Source organism: Aspergillus ibericus (genome assembly GCF_003184845.1).
Source record: "Aspergillus ibericus CBS 121593 unplaced genomic scaffold BO80scaffold_11, whole genome shotgun sequence".
NCBI lineage: Eukaryota > Fungi > Ascomycota > Eurotiomycetes > Eurotiales > Aspergillaceae > Aspergillus > Aspergillus ibericus.
In genome coordinates, this window is record NW_020292109.1 from 669,736 (window position 1) to 685,402 (window position 15,667).

The 15,667-nt window shown below is 52.3% G+C and overlaps 4 protein-coding genes across 4 annotated transcripts; 3 read left to right on the forward strand and 1 right to left on the reverse strand.

Annotated features, from left to right (window-relative positions):
* Positions 1-181: 181 nt before the first annotated feature.
* BO80DRAFT_24723 (uncharacterized protein) lies at positions 182-2,256 on the forward strand. Its single transcript, XM_025714600.1, has 3 exons — positions 182-887; positions 938-1,168; positions 1,221-2,256. The coding sequence occupies exons 1-3, from the start codon at positions 549-551 to the stop codon at positions 2,106-2,108; spliced, it is 1,458 nt and encodes a 485-aa protein (XP_025577385.1). The 5' UTR covers positions 182-548; the 3' UTR covers positions 2,109-2,256.
* On the forward strand, positions 2,257-3,745 carry BO80DRAFT_24764 (carbon-nitrogen hydrolase family protein). Its single transcript, XM_025714610.1, has 5 exons — positions 2,257-2,449; positions 2,523-2,611; positions 2,672-3,078; positions 3,164-3,532; positions 3,598-3,745. Exons 1-4 carry the CDS (start codon positions 2,405-2,407, stop codon positions 3,499-3,501), a joined length of 879 nt encoding a protein of 292 aa, XP_025577386.1. The 5' UTR covers positions 2,257-2,404; the 3' UTR covers positions 3,502-3,532; positions 3,598-3,745.
* Positions 3,746-4,992: 1,247 nt separating this feature from the next.
* On the reverse strand, positions 4,993-10,763 carry BO80DRAFT_500803 (vacuolar ATP synthase catalytic subunit A; the record flags this gene model as incomplete). The annotated part of the gene is made up of 14 exons (XM_025724256.1): positions 4,993-5,431; positions 5,486-5,570; positions 5,621-5,879; positions 5,928-6,569; positions 6,617-7,364; positions 7,435-7,529; positions 7,601-7,670; positions 8,047-8,081; positions 8,237-8,282; positions 8,400-8,431; positions 8,484-9,380; positions 9,436-10,103; positions 10,166-10,250; positions 10,344-10,763. 14 exons carry the CDS (start codon positions 10,761-10,763, stop codon positions 5,263-5,265), a joined length of 4,251 nt encoding a protein of 1,416 aa, XP_025577387.1. The 3' UTR covers positions 4,993-5,262.
* Positions 10,764-11,488: 725 nt separating this feature from the next.
* On the forward strand, positions 11,489-13,009 carry BO80DRAFT_453747 (oxygenase MpaB family protein; the record flags this gene model as incomplete). Its single annotated transcript, XM_025722035.1, has 5 exons — positions 11,489-11,839; positions 11,890-11,918; positions 11,972-12,275; positions 12,348-12,698; positions 12,758-13,009. 5 exons carry the CDS (start codon positions 11,489-11,491, stop codon positions 13,007-13,009), a joined length of 1,287 nt encoding a protein of 428 aa, XP_025577388.1.
* Positions 13,010-15,667: the final 2,658 nt, after the last annotated feature.

Consider the following 15,667-nt stretch of genomic DNA (forward strand, 5'->3'; position numbering starts at 1 on the left):
CTGATTAACCCCTAGACGCGGGTACGCGGCCCATTCAAGAAATCGCGGGGCTCATTGGGACATGATAATACTGCGCGGGAGATACTCTGAGACACTAGCTACAGCCCAATGGCAATGCTGTGGAGCTTTGGAGGTGACAAAAGAGTCGACCGATCAAGTATTTCTTTCTGGCAAGTCAAAAAGCAAGATCAGACATTGAAATAATTGGTCAGCACGATGAAAGAACAAATATACTACGTCCCAAAAAACTAATTCCAAGGGGCATATTGCTGCCTACACCCATGTTCGAATACTGACGGATGGCGGCGATAGCGGCGATGCTATCGCTGAAGGGCCTGCCCAGCGCCAAAGGAACCGATGTCGGGAGTATACACCCCACTGGGAAGTAAAAAAAAACAAAGTGATATTCAGGGTAATATGAATCTGGCTATGACAGAAACGAGGGTGGGAATGGACGCTGGGTATAAGAGCTCCTGCTCGGTCTACAAATTGAGACAGCGACAACAGGGCTCCTTTCATAACACCCTGTCTATAAGCCGAATTCCAACATGGTGTGTCACTATAATATTCAACAGATCTGCTTGGCTTCGACGATAAGTCCGGCAAATCCGGTGCCGCCCAAAGAATCCCGGCAAGAAATCCAGTGCCAGCAGAAGGAGACATTCAGCTCGAGGTTCAAATACCTCACGAGTGGATGCCCAGGGAACATCAAGAATAGCTCTCCGAATCCACTACTAATCCCTGCGAAGCTTGACAGAAGCGTTGCTAAGCTACATGAAGCGCTTGTCGCTGGACTCAACAACATTGTCGAGAGATGGTGTGCAGATGAACAGGCAGCATTCCCGCGCCGTATGCCGCTGGAACCGCATGAGGAGGATCTTTTGCATGTATGCGATCTCCCATTTGCAACCGGGGTATGCTAACGCCCATATCCTAGTGGCTACATGGGCGAACCTGTGAGAAGAACTTGCGACCCTTCCGGGAGTGTCAGGGACATTGGCGGACCGATCTTCTACTGTCCGCCCAATGGCCTCGAACTGTCCGGATTTGCGAGATCAACGCACGATTCGCGATCAATACCCAGCTTCTAGCCGCGTATGGCTACGAGATATATGGGGAGATGGCATCGGATCGAGGTTGTGTATTTGCAGGGGCAGATGCTCGGAAGGTAAGCCATTGCGGTTGGTCCCTTCCCTCGCTGGCAGATCTGATGTCCATAGTTTGTCCAAAGCCAGCTCGACCTGTTTGATCCCCGGCACCCGGTGCACATTATTAAAGGTGAACATGTCAGTCTGTACGTTGAGGTGTTCCTTTCCTACGCCGAGCAGAACACGGGGTTGCAGCCCACCATAGTCAAGCCGTGCGACCTCCGACTGGTGCAGGATCATGCGTCAGCAACGGGCTACTCCCTTTACTGCAGGTCAGTTCGCGAATGCCCTGATCTTATTGAAGATGGCGAACCTCTGGATCGGATCTATCAGACTTGTGTTCACCTGCTTCCGCATGAGTTCCGCTCCATGCCAGTGGGGATACTACGCCAGTTGTCCTTGTGTTGTGTCAACGACATGCGAAGCGTACTTTTAGTTCACGACAAGAGGATCCTGGGCGTACTTCTTGAGGAGCTCGACAGCCTTGTCGATAAACATCGGGTCCTCACCGTGGAGCAGGCCGAACTACTTCGGCAAGGAATTGTGCCGACCATCAATCCGGGGTCGACAGAGCTGGAGCAATTGATTGACAAGAGCACGGAGTCAAGTATGGCCAAGGATTCCTACATCATCAAACCGGTGCGAAGCGCTCGAGGCGACGGGATTCTGCTTGGGAGAGACTTATCTCCAACCCAGTGGGAGGATCTTTTGATAGACCTGCGCGACCCTAAGCTAACCCCTGACCGAACGGTATATATCATCCAGCCGTTGATCCAACAGCCAGTATTTGAGCTACTGGACCATCGTGGCGAGTCTCAAGTCAGCCCCATTGTCGGTGCTTCTCACCTGGCAAACGGAAAGTTTACTGGTCTCGGATTTTGGCGGGCTGGGGGGGCAGAGGTGTGCAATCTGAGCAGCGGAGGATTTTGGATGATGGGGGTTGTTGCACGTCCTAATTAGATACTGTCAATGCCAGTTACTGGGTGAGCACACACTGGAGTGAGGGATATTGAATTACATTTACTATATGCTGTCACCCCTGCGCAGTATTTACACCTGCTTTCCTTCACCTTGAGGTCAACTTGGATGCCATTGGATGCTATCGCCGAGGTTTCAGATGGCGTAACGTTATCACTCTTATCAGGCCGAGCGACTCCAACAATGCGGGGGTCTGACCCACCCTCTCCAACTCTGCATCATAATATCCTCATCGCAACTCCCATGCAGTTGAATCCTCAATCCACCTCTCGATCACAATGACACCCACTCACCGCGTCGCCGTCATCCAATGGAACATCAAGGTATGCCTCAGCCCCTGCTCATCGTCTCCGAACTTCATCTCCTCTCAATGAACTCCCAACTGAACAAAGTCAGGACCTCGCCGTCGACGAGAACCACCAGACAGCATGCTCCTACATCCGTGACGCCGCATCCCAAGGTGCTGAATTGGCCGTCTTGCCTGAGTACTTCCCCTCATCCCTTTCACTCTCCCATCAGCCACCTCTAACTCTCCAAACCAACAGATACCACCTAACCGGTTGGTCCCCCTCAGACCCCGAATGGACCGCCCTCGCCTCACAAACAACCCCCTACCTGAAAGCCTACCAGGCCCTTGCCCGTGAGCTACACATCTGCATCGTTCCTGGGACCATCGTCGAGCGCCACTCCTCCGTACAAGACGAACAAACCCTCCTCTACAACACCGCCTACTTCATTTCCAACGACGGAAGTATTCTGGGTCACTACCGCAAGAAGAACATCTGGCATCCGGAGCGTCCCTACTTGACGTCTTCGGGGACAGACCCGCACGATGTATTCGATACCCCGATTGGAAAGGTCGGGTTACTGATCTGCTGGGATTTGGCGTTCCCGGAAGCATTCCGGGAGTTGATTTGCAAGGGGGCGGAGGTGGTAATTGTGCCTACTTATTGTGAGTATTCTTACTTTCTGATCACTTCTCAGGGAAGGGGAAGGGTATGTGAGAGATATGTAATACTAATGATGTCAAACTAAAGGGAGTAAATACGATGCCTCCCCAGCCGCACTCCAACATAACCCCGACTCCGAGAAACTCTTCCTCGAGACAACTCTCACCGCGCGATGCTTCGAGAATACCTGCGCGATCATCTTCGCCAATGTGGCACGCGGTGAAGAAGAAAGTGATCGCTTCCTGGGCCTGTCGAGAGTCTGTTTACCCGTTGTTGGCCCAGTAGGGGCAATGGGCCCTGAAGAGGGAGTATTGGTGGCGGATATGAATATGGATGTTGTTCGGATCGCAGAGGAGAATTATCGAGTGAGAGAGGATCTGAGCCGTGAGGGGTGGTACTATACCTATCGGCATCAGAGTGCTTAGCTGAATGAGGGGAGGTGAGGCAATATCAAATGTAAATTAAACTATCCCCATTCCTATCCCCATCACCTGCAGTGAGGGCTAACCACCACCTCTCAGATATCCTTCCCGTTCACCTCCCCATCACTCCAACCCCCTAAATCCCCTCACAAGACCCTCAGAACTAATACCAAAGTGACGTCAACCCGAAGCCCCAACCGGGCCACTTTATCCTATCCCTACTGCCACTCCCACTCCCACTCCCCTTCCGCAGCCTCAACTCCACAAACCACCGAACAGACCATCTCCGGCTCACTCCCCAACTCATCAATCATCTCCTGCACCCACGGCGGTCTCTCCTGAAACACCTACCCACATCCCTGTCAGCCCACATCCACACCCACCTCACCACCTCGCCACAACGAAACGACGTACCTTCGTCGAAATCACCCCAGCCGGAATCTCCCCCTCGCAGACCGGACAGAGGGCCGAGACGGGACGTCGCGGGGACCCGAACACGCCGATCGACTCCCACGCTTCCTCGGGGCAGAGGCTCGGGGCGCGGGAGAGGACATCCTCGAGGGAGGAGAAGGGAGAGATCGCGAGAGAGACGAGCAGACACGGCCAACATTGATATACGAGGGTCGTGGGGATGACGTGGCGGTAGGAGGAGGCGCAGAGGGCGTAGGATTCGGTTGTGTCGATCGTGTAGCACATTCTGAGGGATGGGTTAGGATTAATAGGGTTGAGGGGAGATGATGGGGAGGAGTTACGTACTTGCTACGGTGAGAATATGGCTGAATTGAGGGAGATGTGATTGTGAGATGAGATAAGATAGATGTATCTTTGCTTGTAGAGAGGAGTAATGTAAAGCAAAGCAAGTCAGTATCAACTGGGCATTCAGAGTCAGATGAAGAAACAAAAAAACAAGAAGTAATCCCCTCGAACACAGACACTCTACTCTATCCTCAATACACCATTCACCTCACTTCACTACACTACACTATACTACACTACACAATACTCTACTATACAATACTAAACAACATCACATAAACATTAACATTAACATTCCTTTACATTCAGTCACCTTCACCTAGCCCTGCCTTTCCCTTCACACCACCCTCAATCAATACTCACTCACCCCACAATACAACAATTCTATTATGCACTGCCAGCTCTATAGAACTGTATCCCAGGTGAAACAAATCACAACCGCTCATTGGTTGAGCTGATGACACTAACCACGGGATGATTAGATGGGATCCACTCTGTGAGGCGCTAGGGACGGATAGGGGTTAGTGGGGTGATTATCGGCACATGTGGGAGGGTCAGTGTATCATTGTATTCAGTATCATATCTACTATCTGCATGGGATCTGTTCATATAGTACAGGGGTCATTGGATTGGGAGGTCATTTATTTGGGTGGATGTGAAGGGTTGTTTGTATCGGTAGAGGGAGGGATTGTATGGTGACGTGAATGTGAAGTGTCTGAGCATCAAACTACATAGCAGGTAATATTAATATAGCATATTGCATATTAAGCCATCGGCTATCTACAGCTACTATACATGCACTAAGCTGCAACTGTCTGAATTCTAAAACCGCAATCATCCACAATCATTAGGCGATACAAATTCGTGAAATCTTGGCAACCTCATCATGCCGCCCAGACCCTGGCAGAAGAAATATAATCAGGATAACTCCTCCGACAGACCCAAAAGACTGGCTCCAGCAGGTCAGAAAGCACCGGTGTATAGATCAAAACTAACCATCCAACCTTCTCACTGCACTTGGCTGACGATCTCGCTGGCCCGGGACAGGCTCTCCACCATCTGCTGGCACTCCTTCCGCCGACGCACCGTGTAGTCGCTCTCCTTCAGAAGTTCATCCAGCTCGCTGTTGCGGTACATGTTCTCGAGGAGCTCGCGCTGCATCTCGTCCTTGGTAAATCTACATGGGTTAGCAATACAGTCCGGGTAGGCAGACAGGTAGGCGGGTACATACTGGACAAGGTTGTACATGATGGCTTTCGGAACCATGTCGATCATAGTCCGCTTCACGATGTTGTAGTACGATGTAATCAGGAGCTCTGTTGATCATCAGCATCGGTTCCGTGACATGCCTAAGTGCAACACTTACTGACGACCTCAACCTCCACGCTTTCCCGCTCCGACAAAGACGCAGACGCCTTAAGGGTCGGCGGCGGCGGCTCCATGGCAGCCATCTTCTTCTTGTTCTTTGAAGCCCAGAAGCTGCCAAAGAACCCACCGGAGTTGCCGTTATCGACGGCAACCTCAACCGACGGGCTGTTGGCCCGCGGAGGCAGAGGCTTGCCCGTCTTCGGGTCGACCTGAGTAGGCTTTCCAGCACTTTGACGCTCGTTGACAATTGTCATAGCCTATGCAGTCAGCACATGGCAGGTAAGGTAAGATATGGTGGCACTTACGCGGTGTCCGTTCAGGAAATCAGGGTGTCCCGTGTTGATATAGCATGCCTCCATGGAGATCAGGTCGTGAACCAGCTTGTTGGTCGGCTCCATGCACTTCTTGAAGAAACCAACAACCACCGCATGGAACTTCTCCTTCAGCATGGGATACCTCCGGAACAGCTGCTTGTTCAGGAGCTGACCCAGAATGCGGACAAGTTCGTCGTAAACCAGAGAGATACACTTCAAGCTAGGGTCCTCCAGGCGCTTGATCTGCTGCTTCACAATCAACTCGAAGGCGGTCGTGCCAACGAACAGTGCGGGGGAGGGACCAGACGAGTTGTAGAGGATGGTTCGGATGTCAATGTCCTTGACGTGGTCAAATGGATCGACCGCCTTGACACCGTTGGCGTAGAGCTCGTGGAACACAAAGCTGATACGAGCACCACCCGACAGCTCGATGCTGGACAGCTCCTGGTTGCTTCCCTCGAGCACCGTCCGGTACTCATTGCTGAATTCTGTAATGATGTTTAGGATAATATTGGCACTGTTTCCGAGCATCGAGTCGCCGAGCTGCGACAGCTCTGAGGTGTACTTCTGGAGAGAGGAGGAAATGCGCGCCTTGATGTCCGGGAGGGTTTGCTTAATATGCATCATGAGGATCTAGCAAGGTTAGCCCGAATGCTCCTCACCGCCTCCAACTCACGTACCAGGTTCAGCTTTCTGGCAAGATAAGGCGTTCCGCAGTATGAGGCCTTGTTCCGGTAAGCCTTGTGGCCTTCGAAGAAGTTCTTCTCGTGCTCCAGGGCGTATGTGATAGGCCGCTTGTTCTCGATATCACGCTGACCACGGTTGACGACCGGCACGTATCCCAGACGCAGAGGGATAATCCTGCCCGCAAGAATATCCACAACGTCGGTACCCTCGTCCATCAAATCCACCTTGGTCAACACACCGATCGTGCGTTGACCCTCCGGGTCGACTTCCCGCGCCAGCTTCAGACCATCCGAGTTGGCCAGATCCTGGTTGGCCGAGGTGACTGCCAAGATGATGGCGTTGGGCTTGCTGATGTACTTCAGGACCATGTCGCGGATCTGACGCTCGATATCCTTGGGCTGGTCACCCACAGGGACCTTGGTCAAACCGGGCAAGTCGACCAGCGTGAGGGTCAAGACATTGGGCGAGTAGATGCGCAGGTTGATGGGAGCAGGCGAGATACCGGCGTTGCGACCGACCTTGGACTCGGTTTCGCGGACAATCTCCTCGCGGATCTTGTTGAAATCGTAGAACTTCTGGCCGGGAATGTGGAGGAACTCGCCGTACTCGTCCAGATTGGCCTCCTTATCCGTCGTCTCCAGGGGCTCGTCCTTGACGCCATTTGTTTGCGAACCAGCGGGCTTGTTGATCAGTTGCAGGACGAGGGGTCTCCGAGTGACAATTCCAGAACCACGGGGGAGGCTAGGCAGCGATAAGGCTCCGGTTAGTCGGCAGCCACCAACACCATGACGGAGACAACAGAAGCACTTACAAATCCCGACCGACAATGTTCTCTAGGACGGAACTCTTTCCGCTGGATTGCGAACCGACGACGGCAATCTGGGGCAGATCGATGGGGTTGTGAACCTAAAGGGAACAGGCGGTGTCAGTCGGCGGAGGGGTTGGTTGCAGCTCAGCTCCACGGCCCCATGACTTACCCCGACAGTCGCAAAGACATCCTGCAGCTTGTTCACCAGCGAGATCAGGCTGGGATCGTTGACGTTTATCCTGCGGGCACCATAAGGTCAGCCAGGCGAATCGGAGGAGACAGCACGAGGGACCAGGGGTTGCGCACGAGAAGCCAGTCGGGCTTGCCATGGCTGGCAACGGGAAACAGGGGACGGTTGCTCCAAACTAATAAAAGAGATGATTATAGAGGGACGTAAGCAAGTAGCTAGACAACGTCCGGGGAGCGATTGTCCGGTCAGGGGGATATGGAGAGGAGCGAAGAGGATGTTTGGGGGGGTTGAAAGGGAAGAGGGCGAGCGAAGGCGGGAAGGGCCAAGTGGAGAGTTTCGCTTCGGTCCAGATCAGATACTATTAGATACCGGAGTACCAACGGAGGAGATGCGCTGCAATCACGGCCTGCCACGGCGTTACCCACCCTAACCGGGGACCCTGACGGTGGCAAACCGACGTCTACAATTGACTGGTTTACAGAAAGAGGTACCCAATGAACCACTCACTGGGACTCCGTACACAGCAAACGGGGGGCCGCGTCATGTGGATTTGGCCACCCAAAAGCGGCCAGACTATGGCACCAGTTGCTGAATGATGCTGCCTGACTGACTCACGCCCGCGCACACCACAATCGGAACCTTCTCGAATTCAACAAGGCAACTGCAATAACTACATATACTGGGAATTTGCTATGCTACAAGCTCGGGATATAAAATAGACAGCTCGACCCCGGTCCACCGTGAATGACCCCTCTACTCATCCGACACCGAAGCAAACCGCTCCGTCATGGACTGGAGGACCTTCTCGTACTGCGGCACAGTTAGATAAATGCATCATGAGGAGCAGCGCCGTCGGACTTACCTTCTCGGAAACTTCGGCCTCGTTGGTCGGCACCTCGAACTTCATGCTCCGCAGTGCGCTCTGAATGTCGGTTGTGGCGTCGCGAACCTTGGCCCAGTTCTGACCCTGGGCCACAGCCTTCTGGGCTTCGTCGTGGTAGCCCATAAAAGCCTTCATCATGTACTCGGTCTTCCACAGGGGGCAGAACTGGTCGTAGTCACTGTAGCCGTTCTGCTGCAGGAAATCATCCTTGACCATGGCAGCCACGTCCAGGGTGATCTTGTCCGAGTCACCCAAAGCGGCCTTACCGACCAGCTGCACAACCTGGTCCAGATCTTCCGACTTGGTCAGCAGCTCACGGATCTGGTCACGCAGGCGAGGGAACTCGGGGTGGTGCTTCTCGTAGTACCGGTCCAAAATCGTCGTGTACTTGCTGTAGGAGATCGACGTGTTGATCGAAGGGAAATGCTTCCGCTGGGCCAATTTCTTGTCCAAGCCCCAGAACACCTGGACAATACCCAGGGTACTACTGGTGACAGGGTCCGAGAAATCACCACCCGGAGGACTGACGGCAGCGACAATACTGACACTGCCGATTCTCTCGGGGCTTCCGAGAGCGGTACTCTTGCCCGCACGTTCGTAGAAGGAAGCCAGCTTGGCACCCAGGTAGGCCGGGAAACCCTGGTCAGCGGGCATCTCACCCAAACGACCGGAAATTTCACGAAGGGCCTCGGCCCAGCGGGAACTGGAATCCGCCATCATAGCCACATTCTTACCCTGGTCACGGAAGTACTCGGCGATCGTGATACCGGTGTAGATGGAGGCCTCACGGGCAGCGACGGGCATGTTGGAGGTGTTGGCGATCAGGCAGGTACGCTTCATAATGGGTTCTTTGCGGCCATCGACTTCAATGGAGAGCTAGCGAGATCGCTCGTCAGTACGGGAGGATCTTGCCATCAGATGGTTCACCTACCTCGGGAAAATCCATCAAGACCTCAGCCATCTCGTTACCACGCTCACCACAACCGACGTAGACGATGATATCACTGTTGGAGAACTTGGACACACTCTGCGAGATGACAGTCTTACCACATCCGAAGGCACCGGGAATACACACGGTACCACCCTGGACACTGGGAAACAGGGAGTCCAGGACTCTCTGGCCGACAATGAAGGGGGCGTCGGACGACAGCTTCTCGTTCACGGGTCTGGGCACACGGACGGGCCAGGTGTGCATCATACTGTGTTCCGTCTTGACGCCATTGAACTCGATTTCCAGCAGCTTCTCCTCGACCGTGTAGCTTCCAGCCTCGGCTATGCGGGTGATAGTACCTCTGGCGCGGGGAGGGAGGATGATCTTGTGGTCGTTCACCAGGCTGTTCTCGGCAACGGTACCCCAGATGTCACCTCCGGTAATGTGGTCGCCGACCTTGTACTTGCCCGGCGTAAAGTCCCACTTCTTCTCCCGATCCAGCGCGTTGACCGCAATACCACGGGGGATGTAGATACCCTTGGACTGGTCGTAAATCGCCTTCAGAGGCCGCTGAATACCATCGTAAATTGTTTCCATCAAACCGGGGCCTAGCTCGACCGAAAGGGGCTTTCCTGTCCGCAAGACCGGATCGCCGACCGTCAAACCAGCTAGAGGAAGATGCAGTTAGACACTGGGGCTGTCGATGGCGGGACTGGCGGTGGTGGTGTACCTGTCTCCTCGTAGACCTGAATAGTGGCCTTATCGGCATCGATCCGAATGACCTCACCGACGAGCTGATCATGACCGACACGGCACTACGAGCATTGCGATGTGTTAGCGATTCAACTTGATCGACTGCTGAGCTTGAAATCCCAACGAATAAAAAGAACCAAGGCATGGGGGCATACCAACTCGTACATGGCACAGCCGATCATATGCTCGGCCACGACGACGGGACCGGAGACGGAGAAGACGGAGCCATGCTGGGACTCGCCAGCATCAGCGGAGGGGGCCATGATGCGTGGAGTAGGGAGGTGGATAGCAGGAGTGGACAGGGCGGGGGAGGGGGAGGGATGGATGGGGGAAGGAGGAGAAGAAGAGGAGGAGGAGCTGTGGCTGCAGGATGATGAAGTGGGCGAGACGGGGAGCGGTGGCAGTTGCGGGCTGTCCAGGTAGTCTAGTCCAGATAGTTCAGGCGGTGATGACGACCTCGAACCAACTCCCTCGTCGTGACGCGCGATCAGTTCCAGCAGCGAAGGGCGGGCTTTAAGTCGTCGCACGCCGAGTCCTAGCATTCCATCCGGGGGATCATAGTAAGAAGTATCCATTTATCTAGAGGATTGACCATCTGGGGCATCAATAGATCGTGGCCCCTGATGAGCTATTGGCTGTGTGGCCCTTGCGGTGTTGCGTGTTGACTCAGCCGGCTTATCGAAAGGTGCCGCCTAACTACCTACACTACTCCCTCCACAATGAACTAAATCAAAGTCCCCGAACGTTGAGTCGGAATGGGCTGGTAACAGCTCTTGGAGATGCTGCACTGCCTCAAGGCCTTGGTTCACTGCAAAACTTGACCCTCCAATGATAACGGTTGCCATGACGGGATCTTGAATCATCCCCTCACAGCGACCATGCCAATGAGTATCCATCAGTCACCTGTAGAATACAGGCATGGGGGCTTTCTTCCCAATTTCCAACCATGGTAGCATACATTGCAACGGATCTCAGAATCACCTAAAAATCGTCCCTTGATGTGATCGTTCATGTGCTTTGACGATATTCAGGACTTCCCCGCAGATCTCTTTGGCAGTCTAAATCATCTTCCATCATAGACCCACAAGTCTTTGTTGGGCTTTTCGAGCTCTTGATCTATGAACCTTTAGCAGTTAAACTACTATCTGGGACTGGTTCATCGCGATGAATGGAAGATTATGCCTTTTAGTCCTGATTTGTGATGCACCACTCACGCAATATATATAAATTGCTCGGCGGCACAGAATCAGATACCTCCCTCATGTTTTATGCTCTTCGAAAACCAGATCGAGATAGCACAATGTCGCCATCGAACCTTTGGGACCTCAAGTTTGTGTGGACTGATCTCCACCAGACTAAGGAACAGTTGCGACCAAAGATTTTCACCTATGACAGGCTTGCCGATGAGTGCATCGAACGACTGGATGTCCTTTCTCCTTTGAATACGGTAGGAAATGCTCAGAATAACGATGTGGGCCCGAAGGTGTCCCAAAGGGACATGTATACCTTGCTGAAGGATCGCGTAAGTAATGACTCGAAACTTCGTGAGCTCTGGACGCAGGTCAACACCGTGCCGGAATGGGTCGACTGGCAGCAGATCCAACGGGGACAAGATGTGTTCTTTCGCTATGGCCTTCCTATGTTGAATGCGGTAAGTCTATCATACAATAGGTCCCATCGTTGCGAAGCTGACGAGGACAGCTTAACTTTGCAAGTCTTCTCGGTGGCATGTTAGTTTCTTTTTACACCAATGTTTCTGATTCCAATTAATAACTCTTCCCAGGGGCTCTGCACGTGTGGCCGAAACCCTGACCCGAACTGGAGGTTTCTCTGCCGACGTTGTGCGGCGCAGATTGCTGGAGACCCTGCAGTACGTCCTCCAGGTGTCTGAATCTTTGGACGCAATAAAGCCAGGCGGTGTGGGTCATATCGCATCCATCCGTGTACGGCTGCTGCATGCGTCTGTTCGTTCGAGGATACTGAGTCTGGCAAAGAAAGAGCCAGGTTATTATGACGTCGATAAATACGGCATCCCCATCAACGATCTTGATTGCATTGCGACAATCAACACTTTCTCAACCCTGGTGGTCTGGATGGGTCTCCCTCGACAAGGTATCTGGCTCCGAAAGCAGGAAATCAACGATTATCTCGCACTTTAGAGATTGGTGGCCTACTACATGGGTACTCCAAACGCGCCATTCGCCAGCCAGCAGGCCGCGCGTGCCATGATGGAGTCACTGACCGTGTCTGAGATTGATCCTACTGATACTAGCAGGATATTAGCACGCAATATCATTTTGGGCTTAGAAAAGACCCCGCCCACATATGCGTCGAAAGAGTTTATGGAGGCGATGGCTAGACGACTCCACGGGAGTCAGCTCTCTGACAGTCTCGGTATCCCTCCAACCACCATATACTACCAAGCCCTGGTATTCGGGTATTGCTTCGTCGTCATGGGATTATCATATGTGGCCCGATTGTCTCCTAAAATAGACCAGGCCCTTATCGCAGTACGTCTATACACCATGCTGTCATTCTTAGGTGTAATGCACTGACCTATCCTATCCAGTTCCGTCGCAGAAAATATCACACCATTATAAACGACCGAGAGAAAGGTCTCGGCGGTGAAACGCTCTACGCGTTCAAGTATATTCCATTCTACACGAGGACCACAAAACTGGGAGAACGCCGGACATCGAATCCAGCGCCTCATGGCATTGAGACCGTGGCGCTGCTGGGTCTTATAGCCGCCTTCCTTACTGCCGTGATTATGCTCAGCGGAGGTATATATGCGTTACGCATATTGAGCATGCCTTTTTGACAGGTTATTCAAAACTCCGTATGCGATTTACCATTCTATCTTCCTTTCAGTGCACATTTCTGGCATTACAGCCATGTGATTCTCCCGTGTATATAGATACGATGTGTCCGCGTTCCACCTTCCCCACAATGACGTTATCGACATGGAACTGAAACAACATCATCTGCATCCCTCAGCTTCAGCCTCACTGACATGCAAATGGCACTTCTATCATCCATCACCCCACAGAAGCACAATCCATGAAGCTCTACGTCTACACTCTGCAGTTCCCACCACCGAAAATGAACACTAGTACAATTCAATTTGCACATCTACACATCCAGCACCACAAATATAAATCAATAAGCACAAAAGAATAGACTTTCATTCATACAACTTCCATCTCATACTCATTAACTTGATTATCCACCAAAATCTCCCTTCACACCCTATACTCATTCATTCAAATCACACCCTCATTCCCCAGATCTTAGATCTCAAATTTACTTCTACACAGCAACCAATTAGCTCAATCTATCCCAAACAAAACAACCAAGGGAAGAAAGGGACATACCCCACACTCCTTACAAGTGCACCCCTGGCCACAAGAGCAGGTACTCGGGCCACTGCAGCCACACGTATTTCCTGATCCGCAACCGCAGCCCATATTGACAGGATTAGATCGGATCAGATAGGATGAAGATGGTGTGATCGATGAGTGGAGAAATATATATCTGGTTTATGTCTTGTGAATGGACAATGAAGATGAGAACCTTGGGGGTGAGGTGAAGGGGGGGAAAGTTAGCTACTTATACCATGGTATGTAGGATGGGAAGGCTCTAATTGGGGAGGGAGATGGGTGGTGCATCATTATGAGGTCAGGTGGGAAGGGGTGGTATTGGTGGTATTGGTTATGTCATTGTGAGGGGGGGAGGGATGGGTGGGTTTATTGGTATTGGATGTGTACTATGTATGTGGGGAAGGTTACGGTGCATAGATACGGGTGTATGTAGGAGGTAGGTTGCATGTTTGTTTCTTTGTGTTTGAGGGTGGGTTTGGGGGTGGTTGAGATGTTGTTGGTGTTTGTTGGGGTGTCTGCCTCTTCTTCCACTTCTCCTTGTTGTTTAGGGATTGGTTTGATGATGGGTTGAGGTGTAATTACTGTATATCAATGGTCTGCTGTGGTCTAGTCCCTGAGGAAGGCCTAGGTTGATATCAGGCCCGGTTGTTACTCGTTCTAGATGGCCGTGGCCTGATTTAAGCATGTCTCTCGGATCTTGTTGCCGGTTACGTGGAGTCCAATAGACGGGCTCGTTCAATCTCGGCTCTCCGGGCAAAGAGTCTGATGAATCAGGAACATATCTGAGACTCCTGGGTAGGGTATCCGGATGATCCATAGCTATGTCAAGGCATCCTCATCGTTCAATCGGAACAATAACAGGCGCCCCTTGTGCACGGTACTGTATAGGTAACGACTATCTGCCCAATAGTCCATTGAAAAGTCATTCAGACCCTCCATCAGGGGCATATCTGCTGGTAGAGAGTAAATCGATCCCCTTCCAGGGACATGTGTCGTGGAAGTCTAGAGCCATGTTCGTAGAGGAAACCAAGAAAGATGACAGGATAAGCCCTGGCGCTGTGATTCTAGCCCACTGCTAGAATTGGCCCGGCAGTCATACTTTCCGAACGTAACTCTCGATTATTTATTGTCAATATGCATGGTGCAGAGTCGAAGTACATCTCTCGGTTAGCTGCAGGCATACGTCCACGCTCATAGAAATGAGATCGCGGTATGAGACTACAATCGCAGTCAGCAGCATATGTGTGTTGTGAGCAGGCGGACTCATCAAGGCCTATTGAGTTGTAGCTCTCCTTATTTGAGAGAGATTCGATACCAAAACCTTCGTGTTGATGTAATGTTTGATGAAGTCCAACACTTTCGGATTGATCGCCCGCTGTTCGCCGGAAGCAGCGGTGAAGAACGCCGGGCGTTTGGAGTAAACTTAGTATCGCATCGGGACCATCTCAGGAATCAGGTACTAGCAGCATCCGCCAATCCAATTGTTTCTCCGAGAACAAGAGGGGCTTCGTGCCCGAGCATGGCTAGCCAGAACACCAGAAGACAGTTTTAGATGCGCTCATGCAACTGCGGGGAACTGGACACCAGTAATCTGTTGCCGGATTTCCATCCTATGAGTTTCCGCCCTGAATGATGGTAGGCGAGTCGTAGCCTCTGAGCTGCAGTATTACAGCCACGGTTCAGATGTAAAACCATAGATCCCGGATCACTCATCGGGAAGCGAGAATGTGCAAGGGAATCACATCCGATCAAGTCTAGCAAGGTCTGGGGCCCCCACACCCACAGCAGCGCCTAATCGAGTCATCGACATGCCCACTTGGGTCCACGCCAGTGGTACCAGATGGCATGCCTCCACAGTGGGCTGTTGGGTACATGTACTAGTAGTAGGCTGTGGCGTTATTGGGCTGCATGGCAGGCCGTGCTGGTTGGAAGTCAGTGCTGAGATGGAGATGGTCGATGGAGGCCAAGCCCTGGTACGGAGCAGATAAGGATGCTTAAAGGAAGGAGTATAATGTATATGGTCCAGGGCCCGAAGCGCCCCTGGAACTGACATGGGAACAGCTCATTTGGTGTGCCCGAGCGGGAGGTGCAGGTGATAG